This window comes from Centruroides sculpturatus, unplaced genomic scaffold, assembly GCF_000671375.1.
Source record: "Centruroides sculpturatus isolate CEXI.00-Female unplaced genomic scaffold, Cexi_2.0 scaffold112, whole genome shotgun sequence".
Lineage (NCBI taxonomy): Eukaryota > Metazoa > Arthropoda > Arachnida > Scorpiones > Buthidae > Centruroides > Centruroides sculpturatus.
This window is the reverse complement of record NW_019384367.1, coordinates 571,249-584,976: the sequence shown is the minus strand read 5'-3', so window position 1 is coordinate 584,976 and position 13,728 is coordinate 571,249. Positions and strand designations below refer to the sequence as shown.

The 13,728-nt window shown below is 33.1% G+C and overlaps 1 protein-coding gene across 1 annotated transcript; it reads right to left on the bottom strand.

Moving 5' to 3' along the window:
• Positions 1-2,660: 2,660 nt before the first annotated feature.
• LOC111612723 (glycosyltransferase family 92 protein F13G3.3-like) lies at positions 2,661-13,465 on the bottom strand. Its single transcript, XM_023353966.1, has 2 exons — positions 13,212-13,465; positions 2,661-3,966 (listed from the first exon to the last, which is right to left on the bottom strand). The coding sequence occupies exons 1-2, from the start codon at positions 13,252-13,254 to the stop codon at positions 2,663-2,665; spliced, it is 1,347 nt and encodes a 448-aa protein (XP_023209734.1). The 5' UTR covers positions 13,255-13,465; the 3' UTR covers positions 2,661-2,662.
• Between the last annotated feature and the right edge of the window lie 263 nt (positions 13,466-13,728).

The following is a 13,728-nucleotide window of genomic DNA, read 5'->3' as shown; positions in this document are numbered from 1 at the left end:
CTCTCTCTCGAAAATCACAAAAACGTTAATATCCGATCCGATATATATAGGCCTATATATATATATATATATATATAATATCTGTCAATCGTAGAAATGTATCTAAAAGGTAGCATATTTAAAATCGAAATGTTGTATGGTCTATCGTTACCCATTAAATAGTTGTTATGTTAACCCGTCTTTGAGTAAGTCATTTCCGGTGCGCTATCTCTCCCTCCATCCCGAATCGGTTCGCTCACACACGCGATCGTTCGCGCGAGAACCTAACAGTTTCTGTGTCTGTCCGTAAAGACACAGTGGTGTCAGTCCTGAAGAAACTTGTCATTGCGATCTTCGCCGAAGCGATGTCGACCCTTAGGTCACGTGGTGCCGAAGTATAGGCAGGCCCTTCGGCATTGTCACAATATGTTTGAAAATATTTTTAAATTTAATTGTATTTTTTAACGGGTGTTTGAATATTTTATAAAACAGGTTACTGTACACGATATTAATTTAATGATTACTACAGTTTATTTTTCTGTAATATCCGAGTGTTTGTATCATATTAAGATTTTCTGATATTGTCTGTTTATTTTTTCTATTGTTAATATTTTAACTTAGAATACATTCACCTTTTAATATGATACTACGTTTTAATTTTATCTAGTTTTGAATTCATATAAAATTTGTATATCATTTAAAAATAATAAAGTATCTACATGATGTAAGGATCTTTAAGAATAATACGAACCATATCAATTTAAAGGGTATCGGGGTTATTTATAGAGATTTAAAACCGTCACCAGCAATCCCTGGACTACGATTCGATAACCTGAGATTCCGAGATTTTGTCAATGTAATTTTATTTTCCTGTTTTAAGCCTCATGCCATTATACAATACTATCAATAATTAAGTTGTTATTCGTGACGAAGAACATTGAAACTACACTCGTCCAGCTAGAATAAACTATATATTATTAGTTTGTATAGCATATATTACTTTAGTACGTAATCTATTAGAGTTATATCGATTGTTCTGGTACACAGCGGACTCAAAAGCCTGCAACCCCATAAGAAAATGTTTAAACATAATAAAATAATTAAAACTCTGGTCTTTACATCAAAACCGAAACCGAAATTAAAATTAAAAATAAAATAAAGCTAATTAAATAATTAAAATGAAATCAGTTGAAACATAATATTTGGGCAAGAGTGGATAAAATACTTGTCGATTTAGTTATACAGTATTTCATGCAGGCAACCAGAGTTGAGTCTCTATAGCACTTCTTTGTAAAGTGTCAGTTTCGGTTTCGGAGATATAGATTATTTGAGATTATTACTCAAAATATAGGAAAACATTTTGATACACTTTTCAGAATGTACAGTATTCAATATCAAGAAGATTTTTATGTTATGAAGCATGCATCTTCATATTTAATGCAGGTTATTAAATTGGTATTATTGCATGAAAAAAAGAAAAAAAAAATAGAAGGCAAAAGGTTCAGAGTATCAAAATTAAATTACTTTCTTCATTAGAATTTATCTGTGTTTTGTAAAGAAGCAAGAATGTCTGAAGGTATCCTCAATCATGGCAGTTTACGTTTACTATTAATAAATGAATTATTGTTATTAAATATTTTTTAAAGATATTTTATTAAATTAATAAAAATATTTATTTGAAACAATAATTACATTTAGGAAAATTTTTATTAGTTATTTTCATTCTTGTATAATTACTAAAGGATTTTGCTGACTTCCACGTACAGTACAAGTACTTTTACAAGTATACTTTCATCTGTCTAATTCAGTATGAGGATTGCCTAACATGAACCGAGCTCAAATCCTCTTCGAAATGCAAATACCACTCATATTTATTCTTAATTATTTTTTATTAAAATTGCATAAAAAAATTTTTCTTTCACATTTTTTCCATCCGTGGGATTGCGCCTGGCCAACGGGTTGGCAACGTGCATTTTTCTAGGATTTATTCACGTTTGCAATACCTATCTAGGGGCCATTTCCCGTAGAAAGTCCTCTCTCGGCAGATCGCCTACGTATTGCGTTGCCTTAACGAAATAATCCAATAATCAAAACCACATCTTTAAATCTTTGAACAAAACATAGAACTTGTTTTTCGAATCGGTCGAACATCGTGATTTGTTTTTTGAGTGTCCACATAGGAAAACATTTCTATTCCGGGGTGACGTAGTTTTCTTCGCTACGCTATACATTTTACCCATTTCTTCGTTCCTAATATAAGCTATTCAGGCCGAAATATATATATATATATATATAATAACATAAATTATCGTGACGTTTTAATAAAACATATTAACTTTTACATCATTTTTCTCCTGGGTCTGTCAGCAAGAAACAAACAATCTTACACCTTTGGCTGACGAACTTTTATAATGCGATGCTGAGTACCAAACCATTTTTATAAAAAAATAGATAACAATAAATTCAACTAATTCAAATCGAAAAAAACAAGTAACCATTCGTCCTAGAAACACCATACACACGATCTCAAAAGACCCAATATGGCGACTGCCGTGGTGCATCAAATTATCGTGTCCAAACCTTGCGTTTATAGACCTTGTTCTAGAGACAAATTAATCAGTAATTCAAAATTACTATCGATGATATTTAGTCCGGTATTATACGGCAGTTGATGTAGCTTTATTTAGCTAATGGTTAAGTTTTTCCAAATTTTTATTGGGTCTGACTTTAAAATTCTATCTGAATATCTCCACGCAGTTTGGTCACGAATTACAGGTTTCTCTTTGTTACCCCGATGACGATAATGATGTAGTTTGGCAAACGTTGGTTCTGCTGTAATTGTTTTCGAATTGTCGATAGACTTCCAAGTAAAATGAATTCCCGGAATCTCAACTTTACTCGGAAGAACTATACCTTTTGTTCTCAAGTAGGGTTCCATGGGTGTAAAATGCAACGTCTTCTTTAGAATAGTTAGAGGAATGGTTGCGTTCTTAACTTCTGGATCATCTGGCAAATCTAATGAAAAAAACGTATTGCGGAACAAAAGAGTACTCCATGATGAGTTGTACGTTTTTATTATATCCATTAATGATATATTCTGTTGCGGCAAAATAAGTTCGTCGATGTCTACTATCACAACGTATTTGTGCGTTTTCGCGTATCGATACATACAATCCGCTATATTTGCCAAATGACCATAATCCCATGCGTCTCTTACATCAGTAGGAAGATTCCATGGAAACAAACTAATAGGTATACCTCCATCAATTGAAGCATTTAACAATAATTTAATGGAGTTTTTTGCTTTATAATCGTAAAATGTAAAATGTTGAACTCCCATTATCTGATAATACGCAATGAACTCTGCTAGCTGAAGATTATTATTAGGAAACTCTCCAAAAAAGGGTCGAACACAAACTGCAATGTTACTTTGCCAAATTTCATTACCTTTTACAGGTTCAGTAAGTGCCACTTTAATCCAATGAGTTGCGTTTTGTTTAGTCGATGTAAGAGCTACTCGTTCAGGAATATCGGATGCCTTGCAATAGAAAAACAATGATATGTGCTTTTGATAATGATCTTCTGGAATAAATTCATAATTAATGTCTGAACGCTTAACGGAACCATTGTTATATTTTAGCAGGCAAGAGAAAGTACTCAAATTTATTGGTTTTTTTGGACCTATTGCAATAATGCGAACAAAGGATGGTGTTTTTCGATATTCCCAATAAGCAGAATACACGTAATAATCTTCTTTAACATGAATCCATTTATTTATTATTAATTGCGATTGTGAATAATCAGAGTTATATGTTTTTGTATTTAATGAACGACTTACTGACCTTTTTACATGAAGATTGCTAGTCTTATTGATTTCAATATCTTTGAAAATTAATAACAATAATAGCGCTGCTATTATTATACACCATGGTAATATTCGTCTTACTTTCCTGACAGATATTATTCTTCTTACTTTAATCTGAAATGCTGAAATAAAATAAATTATCAAAGCTATTTTAATAATTTCATAAAATTAAAGATATTACAGAGGGAATGGAAAGTAACTAGGCATTGAGAAGTCGCTTTTTTTTGTAATAATTAGTCGACCAAAATATTTATATGATCGTTTATATCAATCAGTGGATGTTTATAATTCCCACATTATTGATGTGGGCAGTAACCGCGAGAGGCCTGCACATGCAGTGGCAAGAAAAGGTGGCCGATCGCTTGTCTGTTTAGGAGCGATGCAGATTACTGCACGCTACTAGGTATAGAAATCACTGTTTGCTATGCGCAGATGGTGGCTTATGGTCGAAGGATATCATGCTACAAATCTTTCTGAAAACAATCAAGAATTGTCATTTGAAGTTAACGCTCTAAGTTCTGTTGTGGACGCAGAGAAAAGTGCCGTCTACCTCATCACGATTTCCAGTGGTTCGAGGAAGATTGTGGATGGCATCAGTGACTACATTGAATTTTAAGACGAATAAATAATCTCCATATAATATGATACATTTCTGCGAGAGACTCTATGTGGTGATTTCTTGTAACCGTGANCGTTGCTGTTGTTCCAGTAAAGATCTTATTTTCACTTTACCGAGTGCCTAGTAGGTAATTTGCAGATTACCTAGATAATCTGCACATTACCTAGGTAATTTGAGAAATAGAACAATTTTAGCAACTTTAACGGATCACCCTAGTTCAGTGTTTCTCAACCTCTAATGAATCGTCGCTCCCTTCAACGTAGTATCGCCCCCTTCAATAAGACCGTTACGTAGTATCGCCCCCTTCACTTCAAAATTCCGATGCCGAGGGCCAAATTCGTACTGCATTGAATAGACTAGTGACTAGTATAATGTTATTTGTTTAATTATTGTACGATATAACGAATAAAATATCTAATTATTCTTAATTTAATGTTTTACTATATCGCCCAGAGAATTGTTTTTCGCCCCCTAAAATATAAATTGTTACTAATCGCCCCCTCAACAAGGAAAAACGCCCACATGGGGGCGATATCGCCCCCGTTGAGAAACACTGCCCTAGTTAATCTGCAGATTAGCTAGGTAATATACACATTAATGACTTTCGAGCTTTAGCGGTAACATCATAACAAACAAAACAAAACCGAGCAAACTAATAGTGTTTTCCGAAAAACTGATTCGAAAAAACAAAATTTTTCTGGTAAATTATTTCTCCTTTAGTAGTGTGGGTTAATTGGTAAAAAGTATATGGATGAGCCTTCTACCAGAGCCAACTCTGTGTTATTTTTAACCGATTACAGGCTAGACTCATTGTTAAAGCTTCTAAGGTGTAACATGCAAGAAACAAAAGTCGTCCTTTAAACTTGACTTAAGATTTTGGAGGCTTCATAAACATAAACACGTGTAAAAATTCTGCATGTCAGAAACAGAAACATTTGATTTATTCGCCTATTTTTACAGCAGTCACCGTAAACAGCACACACAGCAAGCATAGTTTTCAAATAACACGATATGTCTATACGTGGCGCTAACTTTCAGTTTATAGTGCAATTACTCGTGTTATCGTCTAACCCTGATTTATTCTACAGCATTTATCATTAAATTTTACTGTAAAATCAGATACACTACAAAGTATTATTGATTTGAGCTAAAAATGGAGTATAGCTAAAATAACTTTTAAGTCTGATCTTTTTTTAATTTTTAAAAAAATGCGAAAAATATTTATAATAAAATAAAGAATAAAACATACGTTTAACGCGCTTTTCGCGTTCTCAGTGCATTAAACTTCACTCATTTCGTAGGAAATTAATTTGAGTATATAAGATTTAAATTTAATAATCACAATTAGTCAAATTTTATTTCCAAAATAAAATTTTTTTAACAAATTTGTAAATAATGAAAATTATAAAGCAACAGCTGGTAAAATAGTCTATGAAGTATAGTTGTTTGTGTTATCCTGTAANGGTGGCTTATGGTCGAAGGATATCATGCTACAAATCTTTCTGAAAACAATCAAGAATTGTCATTTGAAGTTAACGCTCTAAGTTCTGTTGTGGACGCAGAGAAAAGTGCCGTCTACCTCATCACGATTTCCAGTGGTTCGAGGAAGATTGTGGATGGCATCAGTGACTACATTGAATTTTAAGACGAATCAATAAATTATCTCCATATAATATGATACATTTCTGATAATTTTTGTCTTTTTTTTTGAAATATAGAAATTACAGCGATTTCTCAATGCCTAGTTACTTTCGATCGATACTGTATGTTACAGAATAATTCATTTTGTCACATAATATAAAGTTTTTGTTCTGTTATAAACTTATTATAAATTTAATTTTTTAATTTTTAAAAATTTGAAACGTCATAATAGAAACATTAAACTTACAAAAACTATTCGTTATTAATAAAAATTCTTAATTATTTTTGTTAGACAATGGAACTTTAAAACTATTATACTTGAATATAATGGCAAATGCAGTATACATCTTCAAGTATAAGTTGCAAAATGTTCTTATTTTTCTCTCTCTCTCTCTCTCTCTCTCTCTTTTTTAAAATCAAAATTAAGTTACAGATAGTGAAATATCGGATATTTCCGACAATAATCTCCTTCGAAAATAATTCTATGGGTTTGCTCTTCCGGCTTTTGAATATATAATAGGTGGAATTGTGGTGATCACTAAAAAATGACTTCTGCGATTTTGCATTTTTGGACTCATGGGACCTTGAAACGTCGAGAAATGAAAAAAAAAATCGGTTTTTTTCCCTGTATGCATATGGGTACACGATTTTGTTCACTACTTTGAAGCTTTAATAACTCCTGTGCCTTTTGTTGAAAATGTCTGATATTTCGCGGTTTATGTATTGGGAGGTTCCTCTGCCTGCTTCTTGCCTGTGTTGGTGCGCTTTTTGCTGAGGTCTACTTTCTTGGGCTGTTTTTTGTTATTTCAGTTAGTATTTGTATTCAGTTTTTCGGTCTCAATAGGCTAGATTTTCATTTTTAGGTGTTTTTCATTTGTAGGCTTAACTAACTCAGTTTCTGTTTTGGCTTTGCTAAGCAGAAACAGTTAGTTTTTTTGATTTAATCGTGTTAAATTTACTCCTTTTCAACTTCCACTCGATCAACTTCTTGTTTTTCACTGACTTTTGTAAATTTTCAGTTTTTAGGGTGTTTTTCAGTTAGTTAGGTCTTAGTCTAGGTCTAAGTTAGATAGTTCTGTTTTTGTAGTTAGTTATTTTTCAGGTGTTTAGCTTCCTCTATAATTTTGGTTTTTCTCAGTCAACTAGTTTTCGAGTTTTTCGGATTTTTCTGGTTTGCTTGTAAGTTTGCCGATTGGGGGGAGGTTTTTATTCCCTACCGTCGGGATGGTCTAAGGTCTACGCGTATGTGGGTGGTGGCGAAGGAGGCAAATGAAGAACAAGTGTTTTACAAGAGAAAACCCGTTTATTTGTTCTAATTCATGCTTATAATCAATATTGGACAATTTCAAAATCTCGGTGTTCCTATGAAACGGTGAGAGTTCTGATTATCGGTCGTAGTCCGGGCGGACGAGAAGGATCGCTGGACGATGCAGATGTTCGGTGTTAAGCTGCGGCGTCCTAGGTGATCGGCGGTAGCACAACACAATAGATAAAGCACAACTGTGGGCTTAATCCAGAGGAGACTCTTCTTCGGCCTTGAAGTTCCGATTTTTATAGTTTTTCCCCCACGATTCACATTTCAGATTGGTCCCTCGTCCCATTCCTCGCTTCCCGATTGGTCTCTCCTTTGTCTCCAGGTGCAAGACGAAACCTTTTTGGGTCGCGGGAAAGGTTCGATTCGAGGTGTTCATCTGATACCTCTTTGTCGACTCTACTCGGTGACTGTTTATAAAACAATAGAGAGGTTGAGGCACACGTGTTAAACGTGTAAACGTGTACGTGTGACGTTCGGCGCCGCTTTCCCGTAAGCCTAAAAGTTTGACAATGGTGTTTGGATAGTCGGTGGAATCACGCTCGACATTCCAAACACCATCGTCAAACTTTTAGGCTTACGGGAAAGCGGCACCGAACGTCACACGTACACGTTTACACGTTTAAAACGTGTGCCTCAACCTCTCTAATAACACCTGCACTCATAACTCAGGCCGTTGTTTATACCATTTTTTGACGTCTAAGAATTTAACGATCATTTTCATCTTCTATCTATCAAAAATTTCCCTTTTTTTGTTCGAAAAGGTTTATCTCGGCCAACATTTTATAGACTCGCGAGTCAATGATCTACCTATTTATGAGCGCTCATGTTAGAGTTTGTCTTCCGCTAAGACCTTGACAGATAGTTTGGCACATACTCGAACCGTTCCGAGTCTCGTTGTTTACATTTTGTGTCGCGCAAGAATTTCACGGTTTATACGAGTTTGAACCTCGTCTGGGAACCCTGCAATACTGAAATACTGAAAAACCTGAAATACTGCAATACTGCAATACTGAAAAACCTGAAATACTGCAATACTGAACGGTGACCATGCAATACTGCAATACTTTTTCAGTATTGCAGTATTGCAGTATTTCAGGTTTTTCAGTATTTCAGTTTCAGTATTGCAGTATTTCAGGTTTTTCTGAGTTGTTCTTTAGCCTTTTCGGTTGTAAGTTCATGTAGTTAGGCCTTACTAGGCCAGTTTAAACTGCCTAGCCATTTTCATAGCTTTTTCGGTGTTAGTTAGCATTTTGGCATTTTCATGGTTCCTGTTTTTTGTAGTTAGATTTCCCTTTGTAATTCGATCATTTTCCCTTAGTAGGTGCTTTGTTCCCTTTGTTAGTTTCGTCTTTCTAGGCCACCTCGTTTTCGAGTTTTTCGGTTATACTGCTTTGCAGTAGTTTGTTCTCCTGTTCTTTTCCTTGGTTTAAGTTAGAAGTTATTTGTTTTAAGATAGTTTAAGGGTCTTTTTAGATGGCGTGTCATTCTAGTGCTGGAAACATTGGGGCCAGGAGCCCATGCTCGGACGTCTCGTCGATCCATAAAAAGCCTAGGGAGCTTTTGGACATTAAAAAACCTGAAATATAATCGTCTATTCCATTCGAGACTACGCTTCTAGCAGCTTCTTGATTTTGGTATATCTACCAGTGATTTCCAAACTTTTTAGAGCTACCGTCTTCTCGGTTCCAGAAAGTTATAACCAACGTTTCCCACCGTACTCGAATGCCCCCTAACCCATTTTTCCTTGTATGAGAAAGGCTTTGAAATATTCTTAGAAAAACTTTTTTATGAATCACACTTTAAGTCTCTACTGGACATTGTTGTCAACATCTGAATTAAACGCAATATTTTAAAAGGGGAAAGGGAAGGGTTGTCAGTGACACCAACCTTTGCCTATGGTCACCGTTCAGTCTGTCTCCGACACCCACTTCCGCCCACTTGTTCCTTTTCACCTCCCTAGATTTACTCACCACCCACAAGGGAGAGCGATAGCGCCCACTTTGGGAACCACTGATATATACAGTACATATATATGTTGTAGTATTAAGTGTTTTGTCATCGTCAGACATTTCACCCGTTACGAAGCATCAGTTTAGATAGTATCGATCAGTTTATGGTCAATAATATTTTTACGTAAAGAGCAAATTTTTCAAAATTTCAATAAGGACCGAATTACTGATAGCCGCAAGAAATATACGTGTAAATGCACTTTAAATTCATAAGAATTATAATAATTAATGACTTAGGCTGTGTACACACTAGGCGTTTTTAAACGAGCGTTTAGCGGAGCGTGCGCACTGGCTCGGTTTGGAAATGGATGTGGAAGTGATTACTTGTGTATGGCTCCTCTATCGTCGCTATAAAAGACGGCGGCAGAGGCAAAGAGAATTTTGGGTGCACCCAATATTACGAGATAGACTGACGCATGAAATGTTTGTGACGTTGTATCCAAAACTAAGACAAAATAAATTCAAGTTTCTTAATTCTTTTAAAATATCTATAAAATGATTTGACGACTTACTCCATATTATAAAAGTAGATATTACCCAAAAGCGCGCGATCGAATATACAGCAAAATGGCAGCGTAAATCTAGAAGCGCCCGTAAAGCGCCGGGAAAACGCGCGATCGCATGTACGGTAACATGGCAGCACATATATCTCAAAGCGCTCGGCAAAACGCGCGTTTTAACAAAAATCTATAAACGCGCGTTTAACGCGCGTTGAAAAACGCCTAGTGTGTACAGGCTCTTATTCTAAGGTACAAACCTAATTATTATTAACATTGATTTTAGAAGAAATAATACCGAGAAATGATTGGAATAAACTGTCATTGAATGAAAATACAATGGACATTGTAAATGAAATATGCAAAATAATTTTTAGCACGAAGGTGAAGAATTTTCGTTATCTACTCTGTTGCTGTGTTGTAATTTATATCTTATATTTATCATTACTCTTTTTATTTCAATATTATTTGAAAAATTTTTTTTCGTCGTCATCCTATTTCCATTTTGCGTTTCTTTTGCTTATCTATTTTGTGTATTTTTTTGTTAGTCGTTGTAATACCGTCTCGTTTAAAATTAATTCTCTTAATGAATTAATTTTAAACGAGACCGTATTACAACGAAAAATAACAAAATACACAAAAATACGGAAAGTGAATACGGAAAAGACAGTCTTGCAAGAATGGCCAGCGTTAATTAAGATAAGTCTGGCCATTCTTGCAAGACTCTCTTTTCCGTATTCACTTTATTTTACTTTTCCATGCCATATCCACATTTTTTTTTTCCATTAAGTCGTAGCTGTACTGTACATATACCAGTCATAATTTTTTTAAACAGCTAGACACGTACAACTTTCGTATTGGTAATGACTACGTACAACGTAAAAAGTTTCCTTGATTCAATCAGTTTTAAGTTTAAGCTCTAGAAATTGATCATGCAATACAAAATAGATGGGCATTGATAAAATAAAATATTAATATTATGTTATTAATATTGTACCTATATTTTGAATGAATTTTTTTTCTGAAATAACTATAAATAGCCTATATAAGTAAGCTTTCAGAATGTTAAATATTCTTTCAACTGACTTAGAAAACGCCAATGTTTCTTTTTTCGGATTTAACTGTCCCGTTACATCGGATTAATTAATGGCATAAATTTTTAAATAGGCTACGGATCTTTAAAAATGGCTTCGTTTAGAATTGTACAAGTAGTACCTATGTTATGTCAATGTACAAAATAGTTACTATAAATACATATATAGGATATTGTGAGATTAGAAAAGAGATGCAACAACTCAAAAACGAATCTAAAGATAAACAGAATATCTAGAGAGATCACCAATTTCACGTATATCGAAAATAGAAAAATTCAATCAATAGTATAAAATGATATACAATATAAGAATTTAGAAGTATATTGTACAAAATTTGAAATAACAAGACAATGTTGTAAATGTCTGTATGCAAGGGAAGTTCAATTAACAAAATTGAACTCTCCTTGCATAAAAATCTAATACATGCAATGGCAACATTGTGTTGCAATAAAAAATTTTTCTTTTTGAGTTTCATAACATGTCATCAATATGGAAAAATAAGCCTAGTGGGTCCAAAGAGTACTTTTCGTTTTCTCACATCTAACTTATACATAAATAAGTACCTTTAAAAATGTTGCAATGTAATAATTAGTTTGGGCCTGATAGTGTTATATAATGAAAAACATAAATTAGAAAAAACAACTGGTAAGGACTCTTGAACGACTTTCCTTATACTCGAACGTGCGGTTAAGAGGATCAAGAAACGAAATCAGACAATTTTCAATAATACTATGATATAAAATTTAAATAATAATAACAGTTTAATAGAAATAATTTTTTAAAATTATGATAATTTTTTTAAGAATAACTTTAAAAATGGATTGTTACTGAAACACTAAGAATATTGTTTAAATTATCTGTGGCTCCATCTATTATGAGATTTTATTCAGAAAATTTTTATGATAATTATTATTAAAGACAAAAATCTTATTTTGGAGAAAGGAGGTAGTTTTTAAAAATTGTAAAAGCCAATAACAGATAAAATTTTCATTCAGTCTAGCTTCAGTGAAGATGTGACATAATTATGATTCTCCCCGCCCTCTTGACTTTTAACTACAAAAATTTATTTGCATCAATGCCCCATATAAAGAAATACTCCTGTCAAGTATCAAAATATTTGGCTTTTTCCAGTCCTGAAGTATAATAAAAGAAAACTTAATTACTTATAATTAACAATTATTTTCTCATACTATAGGCCGTTTTACAGATACTTCGCGCCAATATAAAAATATAGCCTATTCAACACATGTCTGGGAATGAGCTGGCGCACCTGCTACACTGTCATGTCCATTTTGTCGAATTATTTATTTTATTTTACTGAATGCATTAATTTATTATTATGGTGGCATTTTAAAATGAATTAATCTTTTTCCCTGGATATATATTTAAGTAGCGCTTATTTTAGCGCTGGAACAAGCAAGCATCATATACATGCACTCATGCAATGCTGAAAAGATCTCTTTTATCTCTCGATAGGTCATCCTGTATAATAATACTATTTACAAAACATCTTCAGTTTGAAAGTATGGAAATCACATGATTTGATGACAATAATGTCATTTGCAACGTTTTATAATTTACAGATACTGAAGTGTTCTTTCTCTATATTTAATATTTATAGAAAAAATCGTTCTCAAGTAGGCCTATTCATTGACGCTGTTTAGAAACGCATACATCGAGGTTTGACTTTATATTTAAGATTATTTTGTAAATCGAAATATTTAATTTACAGAAACTTTTAAAGTTTTCTTTCTTATACGTCTATGAGTTTTTCTGTAAAAATCGACAAGATTATACCCTTCTAAATCTAAAAATGAATAAATATTGTAACTCCTTTTCTCGTGTTATATAATTGTCTATCTGAATAAATTATAATTATAAAATAAAACAATTATTACTTTTAATATTGAAATTTTTAAATAATAACTCCTTTGTCTTTTGTCGAACATTTCAGAAATTTTCGACAAAAGACAAAGGAGTCATTAAACTTCAAAGTAGTTTAACAAAATCGTGTCCCCCCACACACACTAACATACACACAGAAAAATTGCCAACTTATTTTCTGGATATTTTAAGATCCGCTGCGTCCAATAATGTAAAAGTTTTCGGGATCATTTTTTACCGATATCCATCCATAACTTTAATTTGTTTTACAATCTCCAGGAAAGTAAAATGAAAAAGAATGAACTTACCTGTACAAACTGATACTATTATATATTTGATTTTAGGAAACATAATGCTTTATTTATATATAAATATAAAGATTATAGATGTCAGGAAACAAATATATACACTCCTATCTATTCTAATTTATCCACTTCTACTACAACTGCTGTTTCCCGTGCATAGTTACAGGATAACACAAACAACTATACTTCATAGACTATTTGACCAGCTGTTGCTTTATGATTTCCAATATTTACAAATTTGTTTAAAATTGACTGATTATAATTAAACACAAAAATTCACACCTAAATGCTAATTCCAGCAGTAGTTAAACAAAAATTTTAATGTTCGAACGTTTTCGGCAGTCTTTTAGAGGCCCTCCTCAGGAATGTATGAAACACACACACATACACACAAAAACAGTTCTATCATTTGAAAACTTCTATCCGTCGAATACAGCTGTGTTCCAAATTTTTAAATATTTAAACGATGTACCGTACGATATAAAAATCGTTACGTTTACAACATAAGAATTAATTATTT